The following is a 17,524-nucleotide window of genomic DNA, read 5'->3' as shown; positions in this document are numbered from 1 at the left end:
GGAATGACGTCACTGACACGTCAGCGGTGATTTGCCTTTCTACATTACAAAGAATTTATCGTTACACATGCATTATGTTTGTACAGTATATATAATGTTTTTACGTTGTTCCACACATGGCATGTTAAAGTCCATTCGATTGAACGAATTTATGGTGTTTCGGAAATGCGATAATATATGATAATTGTAAAACTTATCAAATCAATAAAGAAACATATGAAATGATTCGATCGTTCAACGATCACGTATCATTTATGTTGATCGAAGAAGTATTTATTCTAAGCAATCTTATGACGTAAGAACGTTGCACGAGCTTACGAAGAAAGAAAGAAAGATATAAAAAGTTGAAATCTTGAGAAGGAAATAAGAGAAAGAGAGCTCAAGAGGCCTCGAGAAGGAACAAAAGTATCGAAAGCACAAAATGTGATAGTCAGCTGCAAGAAAAAGTAGAAGATTCGAAAAAAGTGTATAATTGTCTGCCGCGCCTCTCGGTACTTTTACAAAGAGACGGTGGTGGAAGTGGTGGTGATAGTAACGGCGACGGAGGCGGCGGCGGCGGCGGCGGCGGTGGCAGCGGTAGTGGTGGGGATGACGACGGCGAGGGACGTGGATGGTCGCCATTTTGATGGTGACGCGCACGGCGCAGCTCGGGTTCCACCAGTGACGAAGCCACTGGAGTTTTGACGTGGCTGCTACGTACCTGCCTGCTTGCCCACTCCGATTGCAGCAAAGTTGGTGACGAGAAATACGTAACTGGTAAGTACCCAGCTGGAGAATAATAACAAGCGGACATGGACCACTGCGCTAACGGTACACCCGAAATACTCTCAATAGTAGTCGTTAAACGTTTTTACTCGTGAGAGTCTCAACGCATGGGAAGTTTTATGTCTGCTACTATGGAATATGCTGCGAAATATGGCGTCTGAAGAAAGGACGATACGAATTTCTTCGTTAAAGAATGATGTAGGGTTACCGTGTTGTTTTCAACGTATTTTAACTCGTCATCCTCAAGGACTTGACTGATTGCGATCAAAACGATGTACACATTGATGAATGGCGGTTCTGCAACTTTCATACATCTGCCGCCAAAGCACCTTAAGTGTTTATTGTTCTGATATTATTTTTAGATCTGCTTATGTAAATGACGCAGTAGCATAGTCAGTTCGTTCTCATTGGCGGGAACTTTTAAAATTCGCCTTGTTACTCTACGCTACTTCTATCCTTCGATAAATTTGACAGCTTTCTTCTGTTTTGTTTCGTTTAACGATATTTCAGATCTTATTTACCGAAGCCGGAAATGAAACAATTCAATTAAATAATCGATCTTTTTGATAATTAATATTTATGGTATTATTACGTAATATAAAGAAAGTAGCAAATAAATTATTGTTGATGTGTTGATGTTTCATTACTTCGAAATTGGCAATATTTTAAGATATTTCTCTAAGCACTTTATATATATCATTGTTAGAGCACTTTACTATATTATTATGTACTGATTTCTTTATATATTTTTCCTGTGAAATAAGTTGAATATGTATTTGAGTGTACTCCATGCCAAAGTGCGTGTATATTAGTAAAAGTTTGTTGATTACAGGGGTTTGATCAATTTTAATAGCGCTTAGTCTAATTTATCCATATATGTAATATACTAGGTAGTAAAAAATAATCTGTCTCATTTTATACTAATCGCTATTATAGGGCTCCAGGTACCCAGGCTATGGAAAGTATGGTCGAGGAAAATGGATCGGCCGTTGACCCATTATCACAGGGTTCTCAAAGTGGTGATGCAGCACCGGCAATTGCAACATCGGTACAGTCTCTCAATAGAACGCCTCAACAGCAAACTCATCATCTGGTAGCTTCTACCAGCATTGTGCAACTGACACTACCTTCATCAGGAGCAACACAGGTATACAGGAGGAGCTCCTGTGTATCTATGTCTGTTAATTTATTTCATTTTTGGTTTCAAGAATGCATGTGTTACGTATTTGTTTCCTACAAATAGTTATATTTTTGTGAAATTTATCATCTAAAGATTTTTTATTTAATATTGCATAATGCTGGTTTTTATAACAAAATTAATTTACAAGTTGCAAGAGATATATTTCTAATAATCTTTTATATAAATGATATATAATATTATACATTTTTGCCTCTGATTTTCTAAAAATAAGAATAATTAAAAGCTTTGCTTTTATCTTATGAAATGATATTTTATTTTATATATTCATTTATAGAATAAACATATTTATACAGTTATGAAAATATTTTGAAAAAGTTTAATAATGTTGAAGCATGTATATTGTTTCTGTTATGTCTAATCGAATAGACAACTTTATTATTTATCAAATCATAATATATTTTACAGGTCCAATCAGTTATACAACCTAACCAACAGTCTGTAATTCAGACAGCAACAAATATTCAACCTGTTGCTCTCTCCAAAGGAAATGTTATTCTTGTTAGTAAACCAAATTCAGTCATACAAACTGCTCAAGGCAGTCTACAAACACTTCAGGTACTTCATAATGTTGCTAAACACTATATATATACATATAATACTTATTTATTTATTTATTTAACAATTTATCATGTATTCAAACAATATTACCATTTGAAGTACATAAAGTCTTTATGTTTAAGGTTGTTGAGACAGGAAGTGATGATAGTTTTTCGGATGAAGAATCTCCGAAAACAAGAAGTAATATTCTCACCAGACGTCCATCATACAGAAAAATTCTTAATGATCTAGGTGGTGGAGAAATTACTGGTGAGATTATCATTTTTTATAATCGTTCATTTTATATATATAAAAGATCTTTCTATGCCATATGACATTGATATATAGTAGCTTACTAGCTATAACTTTTTATTTTTTATAATTATTTGATTGAATAAATTTTATTAATAGAATTGCAATAAGAAATTATGTTAGTATAAATTGTACTTATATAATTAAAGAAAAGTAATTTTTTTCGTAATTACGATTATAATTATAGAAATACAACTTTAAAAAATTAAATTCATTCAAATATTCCAGTAATATTTAAAATATAGTGTCTTTTTAATATGACTTAAGTTCAAATTGTTCATGGAGAGCATCAAAGTGCATGTCAGTTCATACAAATGTCATTGTTAATAATAAAATGATCGTATTATAATAATTAAATTAAAAAAAAAAATTTATAAATGTCATGTGTATGCAAATTAAATGAATAGGTTTAAACATATAATACTTATGTTTACTTATATTTCTTCGTTTATCTGTCATTTTATCTATGAAAGGATGCCATACCAAAATTACAATGTACATCATGTTAATTAGGTTTCCAGATAATCCCAATTTATTTTTCCCATATATAAACGAATATTAAGTCAAATTTATTTCCCATTGGAAGTACACAAGAACTTTCATTGTCCTATGAGTGTGTGTGCTTATTTTATTATGAATAGTAAAGATATATTTAAGAAAAAGAAGTATTGCATTTGATAATTGGTTTACTTGTGTTTAGTTACGGTGTACAAGTTAGAAGATGATGCATTCATGAAGATATTTGTTACATTACTTTCTCTCATTAATTTAATAATAGTTAATGAATTCAACATTAATAAATTACATAATTGTCTGTCTTTCCTTACAAATAAAAATGAATGTTTAAGAATAAATATTACTTGCTACCATTTCAATAAAATATGTTCATACATGTTTCTTCCAATTTATTATTATTATTACTATTACTATATCTCAATTTTCGAAAAAATATAGATTTATGTTTGATAGAATTCTTATCTTTAAAATTTCTATGTTTATGCTATGTGGTTGGTCATCTTTAATCTATCATAGCATTTGACCTATTTCAATAGTTCATGTAGGGTGACATTTAAGTAGATATTTATTATATTACATTTAAATATTTCAATATTCATTATATGTTCGTAATTGTTTTATTTTATTTAATGACTATGAGTTTATGAAATAATAAATAATTTTTTTTTAATTGCTAATTTTATTTTAGAAAGAATAGGATATATTTAGTTCATAATTTAATTTTTTACTGTATCTTCTATTTCCTTTTTGTATGAGCTGACGGCACAATGAATTAATAAATGTATAGATCAGTAACCAGAAAGGAAATAGTTTTTTGTTGCTATCGTCAAAGTACTTTCTTTCTCATATTTTGATTTGTATGATTTACATTTTATTACAATACCTATTAATTTACTTATAAAAAAATTTTGCCAGCACATACAATGTTACAATTGAGAATGCTTGTAATTAATCACATTCTATCTTTCATATAGATCATTAAAATTGAATCTCAGTATTCTTAAATAAATTTGTCAAAAAGATTAATACTCTTGCTCATATAAGAAGATGTAGAAATGTATTAACACAAGATACATTTCACTGTAATGGGAGGGTTCTTCATTCGGTGTTGCAGACGGTCGTTTGCCCCCCATAGAATCTTCTTCAGAGTGCGATTCTAATGTGGACAGTGAAGTGTCTTCCCACTCTCTTCATTATCAGACAGGTTGGTTATTTTATCTTCTGCATATTTCTGCTGGCTGTCCTGTGTACCACTATGATTTCTATATGCATCTCATCCACCGTCAAACATATTTTCTATTATAAAATTGGGATGGTCTTTGACTGATAGCATAGTTACATTAAGATATATAAATTTTAAATACTATCTCCTATCCCTGTGTGTATTGCCTAACATGACATTATATCAAAATATTTGTTTGGTGTGGCATCCTTGTTATAGAATATTTTATCTCAATTATATAGTATCAATGATATATGAAAAAGTAATTTATATAATTTACTATTACTTAATGAAATATATTGATAATTTATATCACAATATCCTCTAAAGCATACATGACATTATAATCTTCACAGCATAATGGATGTGTGAATATATACTTAAATATAAATATATGTACATATACATTTGTAACAATATAAGGATAAGCATAGCTTGATATAATATTTTACAGTAATACCTGCTGGCACTATTCAAATTGCAACACAAGGGGAGGGTGTCCCAGGGCTTCATACGTTAACTATGAGTAATGCAGCAACAGCGGGTGGAGCTATAGTAGAGTATGCACAGGGCCAGGATACACAATATTTTGTCCCAGGTGTGCTTTACTCATATTTATTTATCTTGTTATTTAACTGTTAAATTTCTTTAATTTAATTATTTCATATTTTACTTTGTCATTAGAATTCTAACTTCTTTATATTATTAGTAGTGAAGTTACAATTCCATATATATTATATTTAATGCTCATTGTATTTTCATTTTATGCTTCTTGCATTATTTCTTTAGGAAAAGATTTTTCTCTCTCTTTCTCTATTCATCTATCTACTATGTTCTTTTACAATAAAATAGTTAGTAAAGATTTCCTCATCTATAAATGTACAGTCTTCGACACTGTTACAGCTTATTCAGGACATGGTGTAGTTGTTGAAGATGCGGCTAGAAAAAGAGAACTGAGGTTGCTGAAGAATAGGTAAGATAAATAACTAATTTATTAGTATTTAGATAAATTGTGCAAAAAAAATCTAAGTATATAATCCGAATAACAATAGTTACAGAATTTTTATTACACATTATTTTAGTCAATTAATAAACGCATTTGTTTTCAGACAAGCAGCAAGAGAATGTAGAAGAAAGAAAAAGGAATATATTAAGTGCTTAGAAAATCGTGTTGCAGTTCTAGAAAACAGAAATCAGACTTTAATTGATGAGCTGAAGTCCTTGAAAGAGCTCTATCAACAAAAAGCAGACTGAGGTTGGTGTTTGATATTGAAACATTGTATCAAAATTATTAATCGATTATGGAATCTGTACATGTTTTGTTTGTGTACATTATCCTAAGACATTGTTAGATAAACGATGGTGATGTACATGCATTCTTATAGATAAGCGTTCTGTAACATACTGTATTTAAGTGTGAATACAAAGGCTTGTGAAACTTGCTATTACTAAAGCGAGAAGCCAAAGGTACATGAAATGTGGAGGTAGGGAATGTATAGGCAGATATTTGGGAAATCATCATATATATTTTGGATAAAGATGATTATAAAATTCACACCAATGTTCATGCATGGAGGGGATAAAAAAAAATGTTAATGTTCAAAATGTACAATCTACTTTACAGAGGCAGTATGATCGTGCTATTTTGAGATAAATGATGTGTTAATGTAGTATCACTGCAACCTTCCATTTGTATATTATAAACTAGATGATTGAAAGGTATTGTAAAGAACAATACAATGGTTTTACAAATAGTCAATTTGTGATAAATTAGTCACTTGATTTTTTTGCTAAATATCTTATAGAAAAAAATTCTATAAATATATCTATAAGATATATGAAATGGGGCTAACATATTATTTTAGATCCACATTTGTGATCGTTATTTCTTTAAAAAGTAATTGTTTCTTTAAATAATATTTTCCATAGCCTCTTTTAACTTTTGGTAATGTATATTATACACAGTATTCATTGTAGAAACTGATACAATTTCTGTTTAAATAATTGGAAATATTTTTATAAGTATAATGGATAGACAAGCTTATTTCTTTTAGTTATGAAACATTACAATCTATCTGTTATATACAATTAAATATATGTAATATAATTCTTTATATTTCTCTAAAAGCAAAAGGAATGTAAGAAAGAAACAACATCTACAATGCGAAAAACTATATTTTAAAGAGTCAGAATTTACAAAAATGTTTATTCTGTCCCTTTTTTCTCCTCCTCTGAATACTACAAGTGAAAAAAACTACTGGTTGATATATGTAAAATATAAATGTAATATAATCTGGAGTGCCTTTACAATTTCTGTGTACACAGCAGTGTATATATATATATGTGTATATATATATGTATGTATGTATATGTATATATATATATATATATATATGTATGTATGTATGTATGTATATGTATAAATATAAAATTATTACGTTATAAGAACACAGGATAGAGATAATATTTTTAAATTATGTATTACAATATACTTTTATGCACTTGACGTGTTATATAAGATTCTGTTGATGTTGGAACTTTCATTCTGATGTATATTTTCGCATTTTTAAATTAAGGAATACTAGCATGAATTAAATATTTAAATATCAAAGTGTAATAAATAAATCTACTGCATTAGTAGATAATGATAAAACCACTTTCTCTTCATGTTTCGTGATCTCTGTCCAGTACACAATTCTGTATCAATTAATCTTTACATATAATTATTTAAGTAATCTGATTTGTGCTATGCAAAAAAAATAATTAAAAAACAATTATAGCAATCCTTACCTATTCTCTATTATTACTTGCTATTAATGCCACAGATCATCTTACTTTACTATATATTAATCAGTCATATAAGCTTTATTTCTTTTAAATTTATAATATTCAAGCAATATTTATATAAAAAAGTGAATTTCCTGCTATATTTGATATACAGAAAAAGTACAATGTATTCATAGCACCATAAAAAGAATACAAATATGACTTGTAATATAAATTTCATTATATTTCTTATGCATTAAAAATTTAATTAGAAAGGATATTCTCTTATAGATTAATTATGAGATATTGATAATAATCACATGTATAATATATGTATATCTTGGTTGCTGCACCAATATTATAAAATATTGTACATAGATAATATATGTATTTTTACATATCACTGGCTTAATAAATAAAATCTTTAAACCCTATAGTAGACAAAATAAATAAGAAAAAAAAACGACTGTATGGATTGTGCATATTCTTTCAACTGCTATTTAATAATGTAATGTTTTATTGCTATTTTTTTGATAATATTTCTAATATTGGTTTTTTAATGTTTCATACAGTATAAATCAAATAACGAATTGCTCTAATAAGACAAATTAAAGAAAAACGATAATACTAACATAATTTATTCGAATTATATATAAACTAAATAAAATCTTAGTTAATAATTTTGATCTGGATTTTTTTCTAATTTGATATCAAATAAAACGTTAAATTTCAAAAAATTTAGAGCAATGTTGAAATATGTATTAACCAAATTTCTAAATAATTATTGTTTAAGAATATTCAAAATCAAACGATCGTTAATTGTTATATTTTATATTTATTTCTTATTATATTGATAGATACAATGTATTTGTTTTTTTAATACAAATTTAATTGCTTACGGCTTTGTATTTCAAAATATATATTATCCTTACCCTGAAAAAAAAATTATATATTGATTATCTTTTTAAAATTATATGTAATATTTAAAGCAGTTAGAAAATTAATCAGCTGGTGATGCATGTAAGAATAATCAGAAATCATAAAAATGAGTGATAATATCATCATATACAATGAATTATAATTACTTTATAATTGAGATAGCATTATAAAAAATTTTTTTGTATAACGAACCTATTAGAATACAATCCTCTTCATTTAGAAAGTATTCTGAAAGAGTAAGAATAATAATATCGAATTAATAAGTTTTTAGTTGTATCTTTAACAATGGAATATAGGTTAAATAGAACGTCTCAGCTGGTAGTGCATGTATTGAATAATCATCAAAATCATGACTGGTTTCATTTCATCATTATATTTTTAGTATATTAAATTGTATATAAAGTTTAAAAATATACAAAATAATAAAATTTATATAAATCTTGATGTTTTATGATTAAAAAATGAATACGTATAGTATATTACGACATATGAACACGTGGTCAAAACTTTACTACTAATTTTTATCATTTCTCTGAAGAGAAAATAACTCGCAATTTGTTAATAATAAAAGTCCTCTTATTAATATTAAAATCTATAAATATTAAAATATTTGTTTCTAAAAATATATAATTATACAAAATGAATAACTAACCTTCGCATTACTTCTCTCCACGGTATCCAAACGATTTATGAAGGTATGGTAGACAGAGAATATAGTGTTGCTAGGTACTTACGTAAATGTTACAGAAAGGCCCTCTAACGGAGAAACTTTGTACTAATACACCTAGTGGTAATATGACGAATTAAAATTCAGTCTGTTTATCAACGATTACCTTTAAATGAGTAAATTGTTAATGTTTATTGATAACCTTGGACTTAGGTACGACATATAGTAGATCAGAAAAGGTTGAAGTAATTTTAAATATAGTATTACCACGAATTTTTAATCATGGGATCTGAAACCGTGAGTCCTGTTAAATATTTCCTTAGTGGAGGATTTGGTGGAATATGTACAGTAGTTGCTGGCCATCCTCTTGATACTATTAAAGTAAGATCATGTTTCTAACCATATAAAATGAATAAATTGTTTTATCCATTAATTATATTTCTTTCTATTATTTTTGATGATTTTGCTTTTTAAACACAATTATCAAGTAGAGCTACTTATACTATTTATCATTTTAAAGGTGCGTCTTCAAACTATGCCCATTACTAAACCAAATGAAAAGCCTTTATACACAGGTACATTAGATTGTGCTAAAAAAACTATAACAAAAGAAGGAATACGTGGTTTATACAAGGGTATGCATATATTTTATGTTATCAACAATATTATTTGTTATAATAGTGTTTTATACATATGTTGTATACATATCTACATACCCTTACAACAGGTATAACTTAAACATTACTTAGGTATGGGAGCACCACTAGTTGGAGTGGCACCTATATTTGCAATGAGTTTTTTGGGATATGGTGTTGGAAAAAAATTACAACAAAAAAGTCCAGATGATAAGCTCACTATACCACAATTATTTTATGCTGGTGCATTTAGTGGAATATTTACAACTATTATCATGGCACCTGGTGAACGGATAAAATGTCTATTACAAATACAACATGCAGATGCAGAGAAAAGATATAAAGGTCCTTTTGATTGTGCTAAACAACTTTATCGAGAAGGAGGTCTTAGGAGTATTTATAAGGGTACATGTGCTACCTTTTTGAGAGGTTTGTAAATATGATAAATTACATTAATTATATTTGTACAGTGTAGTGTATAACTAAGTGTATAACCTGCTTTAGCAGATATGTATCACATTTCTAGAAAAATTTAAATGAAACCATTGCAAAAGTAGATATTAAATATCATATTTGATGTATTTTTTTAGTTTATCCAAATTTAGAATATTTACTATAAATTAGATGCAAGTAAAAAAGAATTTGCTAACTTATAGCATTGTTATCTTCATAATTTAATACTTTTGGAATTCCATGCATACGCCTTCGCTTTGATCTTTTACATTGCAATCCACCTTTACGTAGAGCATGGAAAACTCCCCAATTTTGTAGTCTTTTAGGTGTGAAACAACGTGGTGCTGTTTCTCTAATTCTATTTACCTATTAAATTAGATAAATTATATATCATAAACATTTATACACAAAATATTAAAGATAACAAAGTTTACTATAAATACTTCACCTTTATAAATTATATTGTAATTTGATTTTTACATACCAAATGTGGATTCCAAGTAGCCATAGAACATGTACAATCCCATGGATTACCATCTAATTTTATATTTTGCACTTGAGATGGTTTATTTACTGTCCATAAGGTTTTAAAAAAATCCCAGGGTAATGTAGTTAATTTATTTTTTGTGAGAATAATTTCCTTCAGTTCTTTTTGGTACTGTGTACTGAATAATCCAGGTGGTATAAATTCCAGATCATTATTAGATAAGTCTATACGTTTTACTTTCTCTAAACCATAGAATGCATCCATGGATATATGCTCAATGTGACAATAACTTAAATCTAAATCTATCAATTTTCCAAGATCTGAAAATGCATCTAAATCCACACTTGAAATATTCCCACGTATTTTTAAATGTGTTAGTGATGGCATTCCTTGCAAGATAAAACGTTCTAGCAATGGTATTTCTACATTATATAAATGTAATATCTTCAATTGTAGCAATCCCAAAAGAGAGTTTCTTTGCAATTTTAATTTAGAACCTGTGCCTCCAAGATATAATTGTTTTGTTGTGTTCATAATTTCAAATGTACTGAAAATAATGTACATATTGTAATGGATCATATTATATTCATATTATCTTTGTATTTCATGAAATCAAAATTACCTTGGAAATACAGAATCCATTGGATTTTCCCCAAAATCAGCCATTCTAAGTGCAGGGAATGGAGGAAAAGATAATTCTGATAAAAATGTAAGATTATTTCCAGTTAAATCTAATTGTTCCAACATCAACAAGCCTGCTAAATCTATACTTTTTAATGTTAGTAATTGATTACTTGCTAAGGATAATAATTTTAGATTTGGTGTTCCATAAAAACAAAATTCTGGGATAAATCTTAGATTATTTTTTTCTAGTGAAAGATAGAGAAGACTATCAAGGCCATCAAACATGTGCCAAGATATATCCTTAAGTGCACAGTCATATACCCTCAGATGTGTAAGGGCACGAAGTCCGGTGAAAAGACCAACATTTTCTCTATACCCATCCATTTCTTGTTTGTAAATATCATATGGAAGTATTTCTTTGTCATCACTTTCTCCACTATTTTGCTGACTCAAGAAAATTAATCTATGTCCTTTGTGTTCATTTGTAGCACTTGTTACTACTTGCTCCTTATGAAGTTTTTCGTCATTAGGTAAATTCATTGGCTTAATTACAAGATTTGCTTTATTTTTACTTGTTAAATTAAGGCTTGTTAGTCTGACACGTTCTAAGTTCAAATATAGTAATGTCATCCCCAATGGAAACAAAGCATCACCTGCTAAAACTATACCACCTTTTGATTCATATCTATTTACATCTTTTACAGAAGGGTCATTATAATCTATACCCTCAATAGTTAAAGATAGTAATTCAGAAAAACGTTGAAATGTTGTAGCTTTGAAAAAAATTTCAGCATCTCCTCTACCTGACCTAAGTATAGTGAGAACCTGCAAATATAAAAAAAAAATACTTCTTCTTTTTCATTAGTTTTTTATAAACAACGAATTAATACACTTTACAATAATGCATTATATGGTGCTTCTATCATTATATTGTATAATTGTCAATTTAATATTTGTATAAGTAGTACTTGATAAAACATTACCTGTATATCTGAAGGAAGCATGCTTAAAAGCTTTTCATGTCCTTCTGCTACTACACATGTTGCAACTTTTAATAATTCATCACCTATGTGATCGTTGTCAAAGCTAAAATCAGTTTCATCCACTGTTGGGGTCTGTTAAATAGAAATTTATTAATGGAAAAAGAAAAACACTTCACAGGTTTACTTCTTACATTACTCCACTTTCTTGGAATAGTCCATTGATGTAGTGGCAGATCAGAAAATTTTTGTATTTCACAAGAACATCCTTGAGGACATTGTGTTTCCCAAATATCACCAATATCAATTATTTGTCCCATACACTGTATCTGAATAATCAATTTTATAATGTATGTAACACTTATATCACTAATTATATAAGAATTATATTTATTAATATAATGATAAATATAAATTGATTAAAATGTTGCTTATTTAAATGCTGTAAGCTTGAGGATTATCAAATCTAATACTTAAATATTTCTTAGATGTGAATGAAAATTACACTATACTAAAATTTATAATTTGTCCAAATTATATGGAATTATGTACCCAAAAAAAAATGATGAGATAAGGTAATGCAATTGCCATAATTATAAAAATTCTTGAATGCAGCACAATTTCTATACCAAGTAACAGTTTGCTGTTCCAAAGGAAACTGAAATTTGTAAACTGTTATCTATCTTCCTCGATACCTCCTATCAAACAGGATGCCTTCTATCTATCCACCCACATACATTATCCACTGTTATTAATTGTATGTAATATTTACGGACTGTTTCTGATTAGTAGAAATATTTTGAAACCTCTAATCAATATATTCTAACCTTTTACTAATATTTCTGTAGATGTACCTGCAAGTGGAATGTATTTTATGACGTATGAAACTATACAAAGGTGGATAGTACCCGATGGAGGAAAACTAGGTTTATTATCAACAATATTAGCCGGTGGTTTTGCTGGTGTTGCCAATTGGATAATTGGTATTCCACCAGATGTTTTAAAAAGCCGATTGCAAGCAGGTATTTATTTTTTAGTAAAAAATATTTTCGATAATTTTCGTTTTTTATTTGAATTCATATAATCGATTTGAGATCTTAATCAATTGACGATTTTATAGCACCTGAAGGCACGTATAAAAAAGGTATTCGTGAGGTGTTCGCACGTTTGCTAAAAGAGGAGGGGCCAAGAGCACTTTATAAAGGGTGCACACCCGTTATGTTACGTGCTTTTCCCGCAAATGCAGCGTGTTTTCTTGGATTTGAAGCAGCTATGAATTTTTTAAATTGGGTAGCACCTAGTTTATAAAATTGAACTTATGACTGCAATAGCAATTGTTCAAATGGTTTATTATACTTTTGTTGATCATACTTTTTATACAATGTACTATTTTATAGATCATACTAAAACTGTATCAATGCAATCTCATAAGCAGTACTAACAAAGTTAACAACAAAACTTGCCTCATCTGTTGAATGATAATTACTATTATAGGTTTATTACATTTAACTATAGGTTTATTCAAATATTGAATTTTTAAATTGTTTGTTTATAAAATGTTAAAATTTTTTATATTACTTTTATATTATTCAGCAGAGAATTTATTTTAATTGAATTTTGTGAGAATAAAATAATATAGTTTATAAAGGAAATAAAACATATCAGCAATATGATATTAAGAAGGATATAGATCCTTCATATATATATCACTGCCATACATATCATAAGCCAAAAAATATTAATTGTATATTTTTTGTGTAAACTATAAAAATATAATATTTATCTCAATATTTTATATTGAAAATTAAATATCTCTGTAAGTAGAAGCGTACATGTGTATGATAACTTATTAAATCAATGTTATACAGAAGAATGTATAAATCATATTGAACTATTGAATGTCTGAATATCTAAATGAACATAGTCTTTTTTATTTAAAAAGAAAACGAGATAGAGATCTTTCTTTTTAATTAAATAATTATAATCCTTAATATTTATTTAAAAAAATAAAATAAACATATCAATCAAAAGTATAATAAAAAAAATATGGGTGTCATATTATATAGAATTATTTAAACTCTAAATATTATAATCTATTTTTATAAAAAAGAGTTATAATATAAAATGATGTTTATAAATTTTGTTATTTAAGACAATAATGCATTGTACTACTACATGCATATATTGATCTGTAATTAAATGTAATATTATAAAGCTGCATCTTGTTTATTTTATTTATCAAGATTTTTGCAGATTGTTTACAATATATATAGTTATAGTTGTTTTTTTTGTATATGACACGATCATAAGATATTAAATAAAGTAAAAAAGAAAAAAGATTATTTTCTTTACTTAATTTTCTAACATTTCATATCCATAATTTTCATATTATATTGTATATAATGTTGTATATAATTATACCATTCAATTATTCTTCCCAGTCATCTGTGTCTGCTTGAGAATCGTATTCACTCGTAGCAGAATTTCTATCCGAAGCATAGTGTTCACTCGACTTAGGTGGTGGTGGTGGTATTGAACTTGACATTCTCTCTAATGCCCCTGTTGCAGAGCCAGCAATACCTTTTCTTCTCAAAGCTAATTTTGCGTGAAGATCTGCCATCAAATCTCCACCTACCGAAGCTGATGACCAGCGATTTTCCTTTTTATCAATTGGTACTGTATGTCTTAATTTTGCTCTTCCAATACCACCAGCATCACGTATTGCTGCCATTAAATTTGATCGATCATCGGTATTTGTATTTTTTATATTAGGTTGAGATCTTTTTTCATTCTGCTTTTGTAAACTTTCATCTTGAGATTGTTTCTCTGTTGATGATGGAGGTGGAGGAGGAGGAGGTGGAGGGGGAGGTGGTGGTGGTGGTGGTGGTGGAGGCGGTGGTGGTGGCGGTTGAGTTGGTGGTGGCGGTTGAGTTGGTGGTGGCGGTTGAGTTGGTGGTGGTGGTGGTGGTGGTGGTGGTGGTGGCGGCATAGTTGATGGAGGTTGTGTTCCCTTAAAGTTTGTTTCATTCGATCCAATATTATTTCCTACTGAAGAAATAGTTGAATTTACTGTTGATGGCGTAGATTCAATGCAGACTGATGAATTGTTTACAGATAAATTGGGTAGATTTGAAACATTAGATTCATTTGTAGTTTGCGATCCACCTTCTTCAGTCAAAAGTGGTAAATCTAATCGAACTGTAGGAGTAACAACAGCCGAAGAGGGAGCAATAGGGCTTTGTGAATTCAAATCTAAGTCAAACTTTTCATTATCTACAATTCCTGGTAAATCTGGTAGCATAAGTGGTACATTCATTTGTGGAACCTAGACATATATATAAAGAGATTAAAGTATTTGTAAATTAATAAGGATATATACCTTAGAATATGAGATTACCTCTCCAAGTATAGGTGTATAAAGATAACCAGATGGCAAATCCATTTCTGATGAATGCCATGGTTGTACAATTGAATCAGGTGCATCTTCAATTTGTTTTTTATCATTAGATTTGTTAGATGATAAAGCTTTTCTATATGTGGTATTTACATTATCAAATAGTAGAAGAGCACTGACAGACGAAGGTAAAGATGGTACATATTGACGTGTATTAATATCATTTTCCGCTTGTTCATTTGTTTTATACCTAACATAGTAAAACTGTAACTTTTCTTGTAGATTAGCATTCATTGCATACTGGCAATCTTCGGTTTTGAAATTAGTAGGTAAATGCGTTTCGTGTGTGTCTCTTATAGGTACAGAACATTTGTAAATACTTGGAATACTACTAATATTATCACGTTGCAATGGTATAGCCACTTTATATTCATTATATGTATGATTGGCAGGATATTTTGCAGCAGAATATATTTTGATAGCCTTTAAGTTTAAATTAGATTGCAAGTACTGCAACTGATTTTCTAACTTTAGAGCTCTATGTTTTATATCTGAAAGTCTAGTAAAAAATAAATATTATGAAATAAGGTAAATAGGATTTTAGAAGAATTTGGTGATAAAAGGAAAAATGTAAGATACCTTTGAGAATTTTCAGTAAGCCTTTTATCTATGCAATTAAATATATATAACACAGCAGCGTCTAAATTATCTAATGCTTCAGTTATCTGAACTATTGTTTCTTCATGCCTCAAATTATTAGGTATAATACCTAAAAATAATATAACATTTAAGTACATGTTCATAATACTTTAGTTGAAATGAAAAGTAAAGAATTCAATAAATTTTTTACCAATCTCTATATGCTTTGGCATGTTGTAATGCATTTCCATAAAACTGCATTAAATATATGAACAGCAAGATTATGACCAATTTTGACAAGTTATGACAAGTATGGTCAAGCAACAATGGTTTAAAGCGTATAATTAAATTAAAAAATTCTGTCGATAGATGGTGTTGATGGCTGTTCGGTCGGTAACATCGAAAATCGACAATTTAAACATAAGTTTTCGAATATACTTACTTAGTGCATAAAATTAAATAAATAAAATTATAGCAAATTTTTGTTACTTCTAGTTAGAAATAACAAAAATCATTCGTATAATTGTTTAAGATAAAAATATTTCCTCGACTCGAAATAAAAATAAAATATTGCGAAGTGGAAGAATCAAAATGAGAACGGAAAACGAATGTATGCAGGATGCTTGCAAAGTAACAATAAAGAGTCAGGTAAACGGTAGGACGTAGGATAAAGCAAATTATTCGTAGTCTTGAAAGAAAAAAATACTTGACCTTGGTTGAAACGATAGGGTCAACGAATCGCCGTCTTCCCTGTGAAGCTTACTCACGTAGATCGGATGAACAACGAAGATACATCTTCTCGAGGTAGGACCACGTCATCGTTCGAATGTTTGCACATTTTTCACAAATCGATTAACACCGCAGGTTGTGAATATTCGTCGTATATATATCAAATATATAGACGAAATGTTTTCACGACGTAAAAGCAATGTATGAGTCGTTGCAGTTACCACCTCGGTTTTCCCCTTTAAAATCTTTCTACGCATTTAAATTAAAAAAGAGTGACTAGTCTTTTATATGAATTATCACTTCGTATCTAAATCATTTTATAAATGATCTTGATATCCTCATTACTTTATTCCTTTCATTAACATTCCTTCGAAGTGACGTAGCGAAATCAAACTTTTGATTAATTCGATATTGGAACGTCTAACGAACAAAATGCATCTAATATCGTTTATCATATTCAAAGGTGTCACTTTCTATAAATAATTAATATCCTTCGTGATCCTCGCAGGATTAATTACTCTTTTCTATTTACATAATTATGAATTACAAATGTTGCGACAGGGTCACGACGCAAATGTTTCTTCATTTAGTTTTCTTAAAGATTTATAGCAATGTTATAAACTTTTTCACCGTGAACGTCCAGAAAAAGAAGAAAAGA

The 17,524-nt window shown here is 28.8% G+C and overlaps 4 protein-coding genes and 1 long non-coding RNA gene across 20 annotated transcripts; 2 read left to right on the top strand and 3 right to left on the bottom strand.

The window, feature by feature from the left end:
• Positions 1-96: 96 nt before the first annotated feature.
• LOC127064264 (cyclic AMP-responsive element-binding protein 1) lies at positions 97-7,300 on the top strand. 15 transcript variants are annotated; one of them, XM_050995088.1, is made up of 8 exons: positions 97-810; positions 1,702-1,813; positions 2,372-2,521; positions 2,647-2,773; positions 4,446-4,535; positions 5,008-5,151; positions 5,457-5,526; positions 5,663-7,300. In XM_050995088.1, the coding sequence occupies exons 2-8, from the start codon at positions 1,721-1,723 to the stop codon at positions 5,805-5,807; spliced, it is 819 nt and encodes a 272-aa protein (XP_050851045.1). In that variant the 5' UTR covers positions 97-810; positions 1,702-1,720; the 3' UTR covers positions 5,808-7,300. The 15 variants fall into 15 exon arrangements, with proteins under 15 accessions (XP_050851045.1, XP_050851044.1, XP_050851038.1 ...); XM_050995087.1 differs by having other exon boundaries at positions 101-756; XM_050995081.1 differs by having other exon boundaries at positions 102-810; positions 1,702-1,912.
• An 834-nt stretch (positions 7,301-8,134) lies between these two features.
• LOC127064268 (uncharacterized) lies at positions 8,135-9,005 on the bottom strand. The gene is made up of 2 exons (XR_007781623.1): positions 8,911-9,005; positions 8,135-8,486 (listed from the first exon to the last, which is right to left on the bottom strand). It is a non-coding gene; the product is annotated as an uncharacterized LOC127064268 (long non-coding RNA).
• A 74-nt stretch (positions 9,006-9,079) lies between these two features.
• Positions 9,080-13,847, top strand: LOC127064265 (congested-like trachea protein). Its single transcript, XM_050995093.1, has 5 exons — positions 9,080-9,306; positions 9,446-9,560; positions 9,675-9,989; positions 12,953-13,126; positions 13,225-13,847. Exons 1-5 carry the CDS (start codon positions 9,208-9,210, stop codon positions 13,410-13,412), a joined length of 891 nt encoding a protein of 296 aa, XP_050851050.1. The 5' UTR covers positions 9,080-9,207; the 3' UTR covers positions 13,413-13,847.
• Positions 9,995-12,967, bottom strand: LOC127064261 (carboxypeptidase N subunit 2-like). The gene is made up of 6 exons (XM_050995072.1): positions 12,657-12,967; positions 12,299-12,433; positions 12,108-12,239; positions 11,123-11,949; positions 10,498-11,047; positions 9,995-10,379 (listed from the first exon to the last, which is right to left on the bottom strand). Exons 1-6 carry the CDS (start codon positions 12,693-12,695, stop codon positions 10,206-10,208), a joined length of 1,857 nt encoding a protein of 618 aa, XP_050851029.1. The 5' UTR covers positions 12,696-12,967; the 3' UTR covers positions 9,995-10,205.
• An 86-nt stretch (positions 13,848-13,933) lies between the features above and the next one.
• Positions 13,934-17,481, bottom strand: LOC127064262 (WASH complex subunit 1-like). 2 transcript variants are annotated; one of them, XM_050995073.1, is made up of 4 exons: positions 16,905-17,481; positions 16,138-16,267; positions 15,502-16,057; positions 13,934-15,429 (listed from the first exon to the last, which is right to left on the bottom strand). In XM_050995073.1, exons 1-4 carry the CDS (start codon positions 16,954-16,956, stop codon positions 14,533-14,535), a joined length of 1,635 nt encoding a protein of 544 aa, XP_050851030.1. In that variant the 5' UTR covers positions 16,957-17,481; the 3' UTR covers positions 13,934-14,532. The 2 variants fall into 2 exon arrangements, with proteins under 2 accessions (XP_050851030.1, XP_050851031.1); XM_050995074.1 differs by lacking the exon at positions 16,905-17,481 and adding an exon at positions 16,349-16,841.
• Positions 17,482-17,524: the final 43 nt, after the last annotated feature.

Source organism: Vespula vulgaris, chromosome 5 (genome assembly GCF_905475345.1).
Source record: "Vespula vulgaris chromosome 5, iyVesVulg1.1, whole genome shotgun sequence".
Lineage (NCBI taxonomy): Eukaryota > Metazoa > Arthropoda > Insecta > Hymenoptera > Vespidae > Vespula > Vespula vulgaris.
Note: the sequence above shows the minus strand (reverse complement) of the source record. Positions and strands in the feature narration are given on the sequence as shown.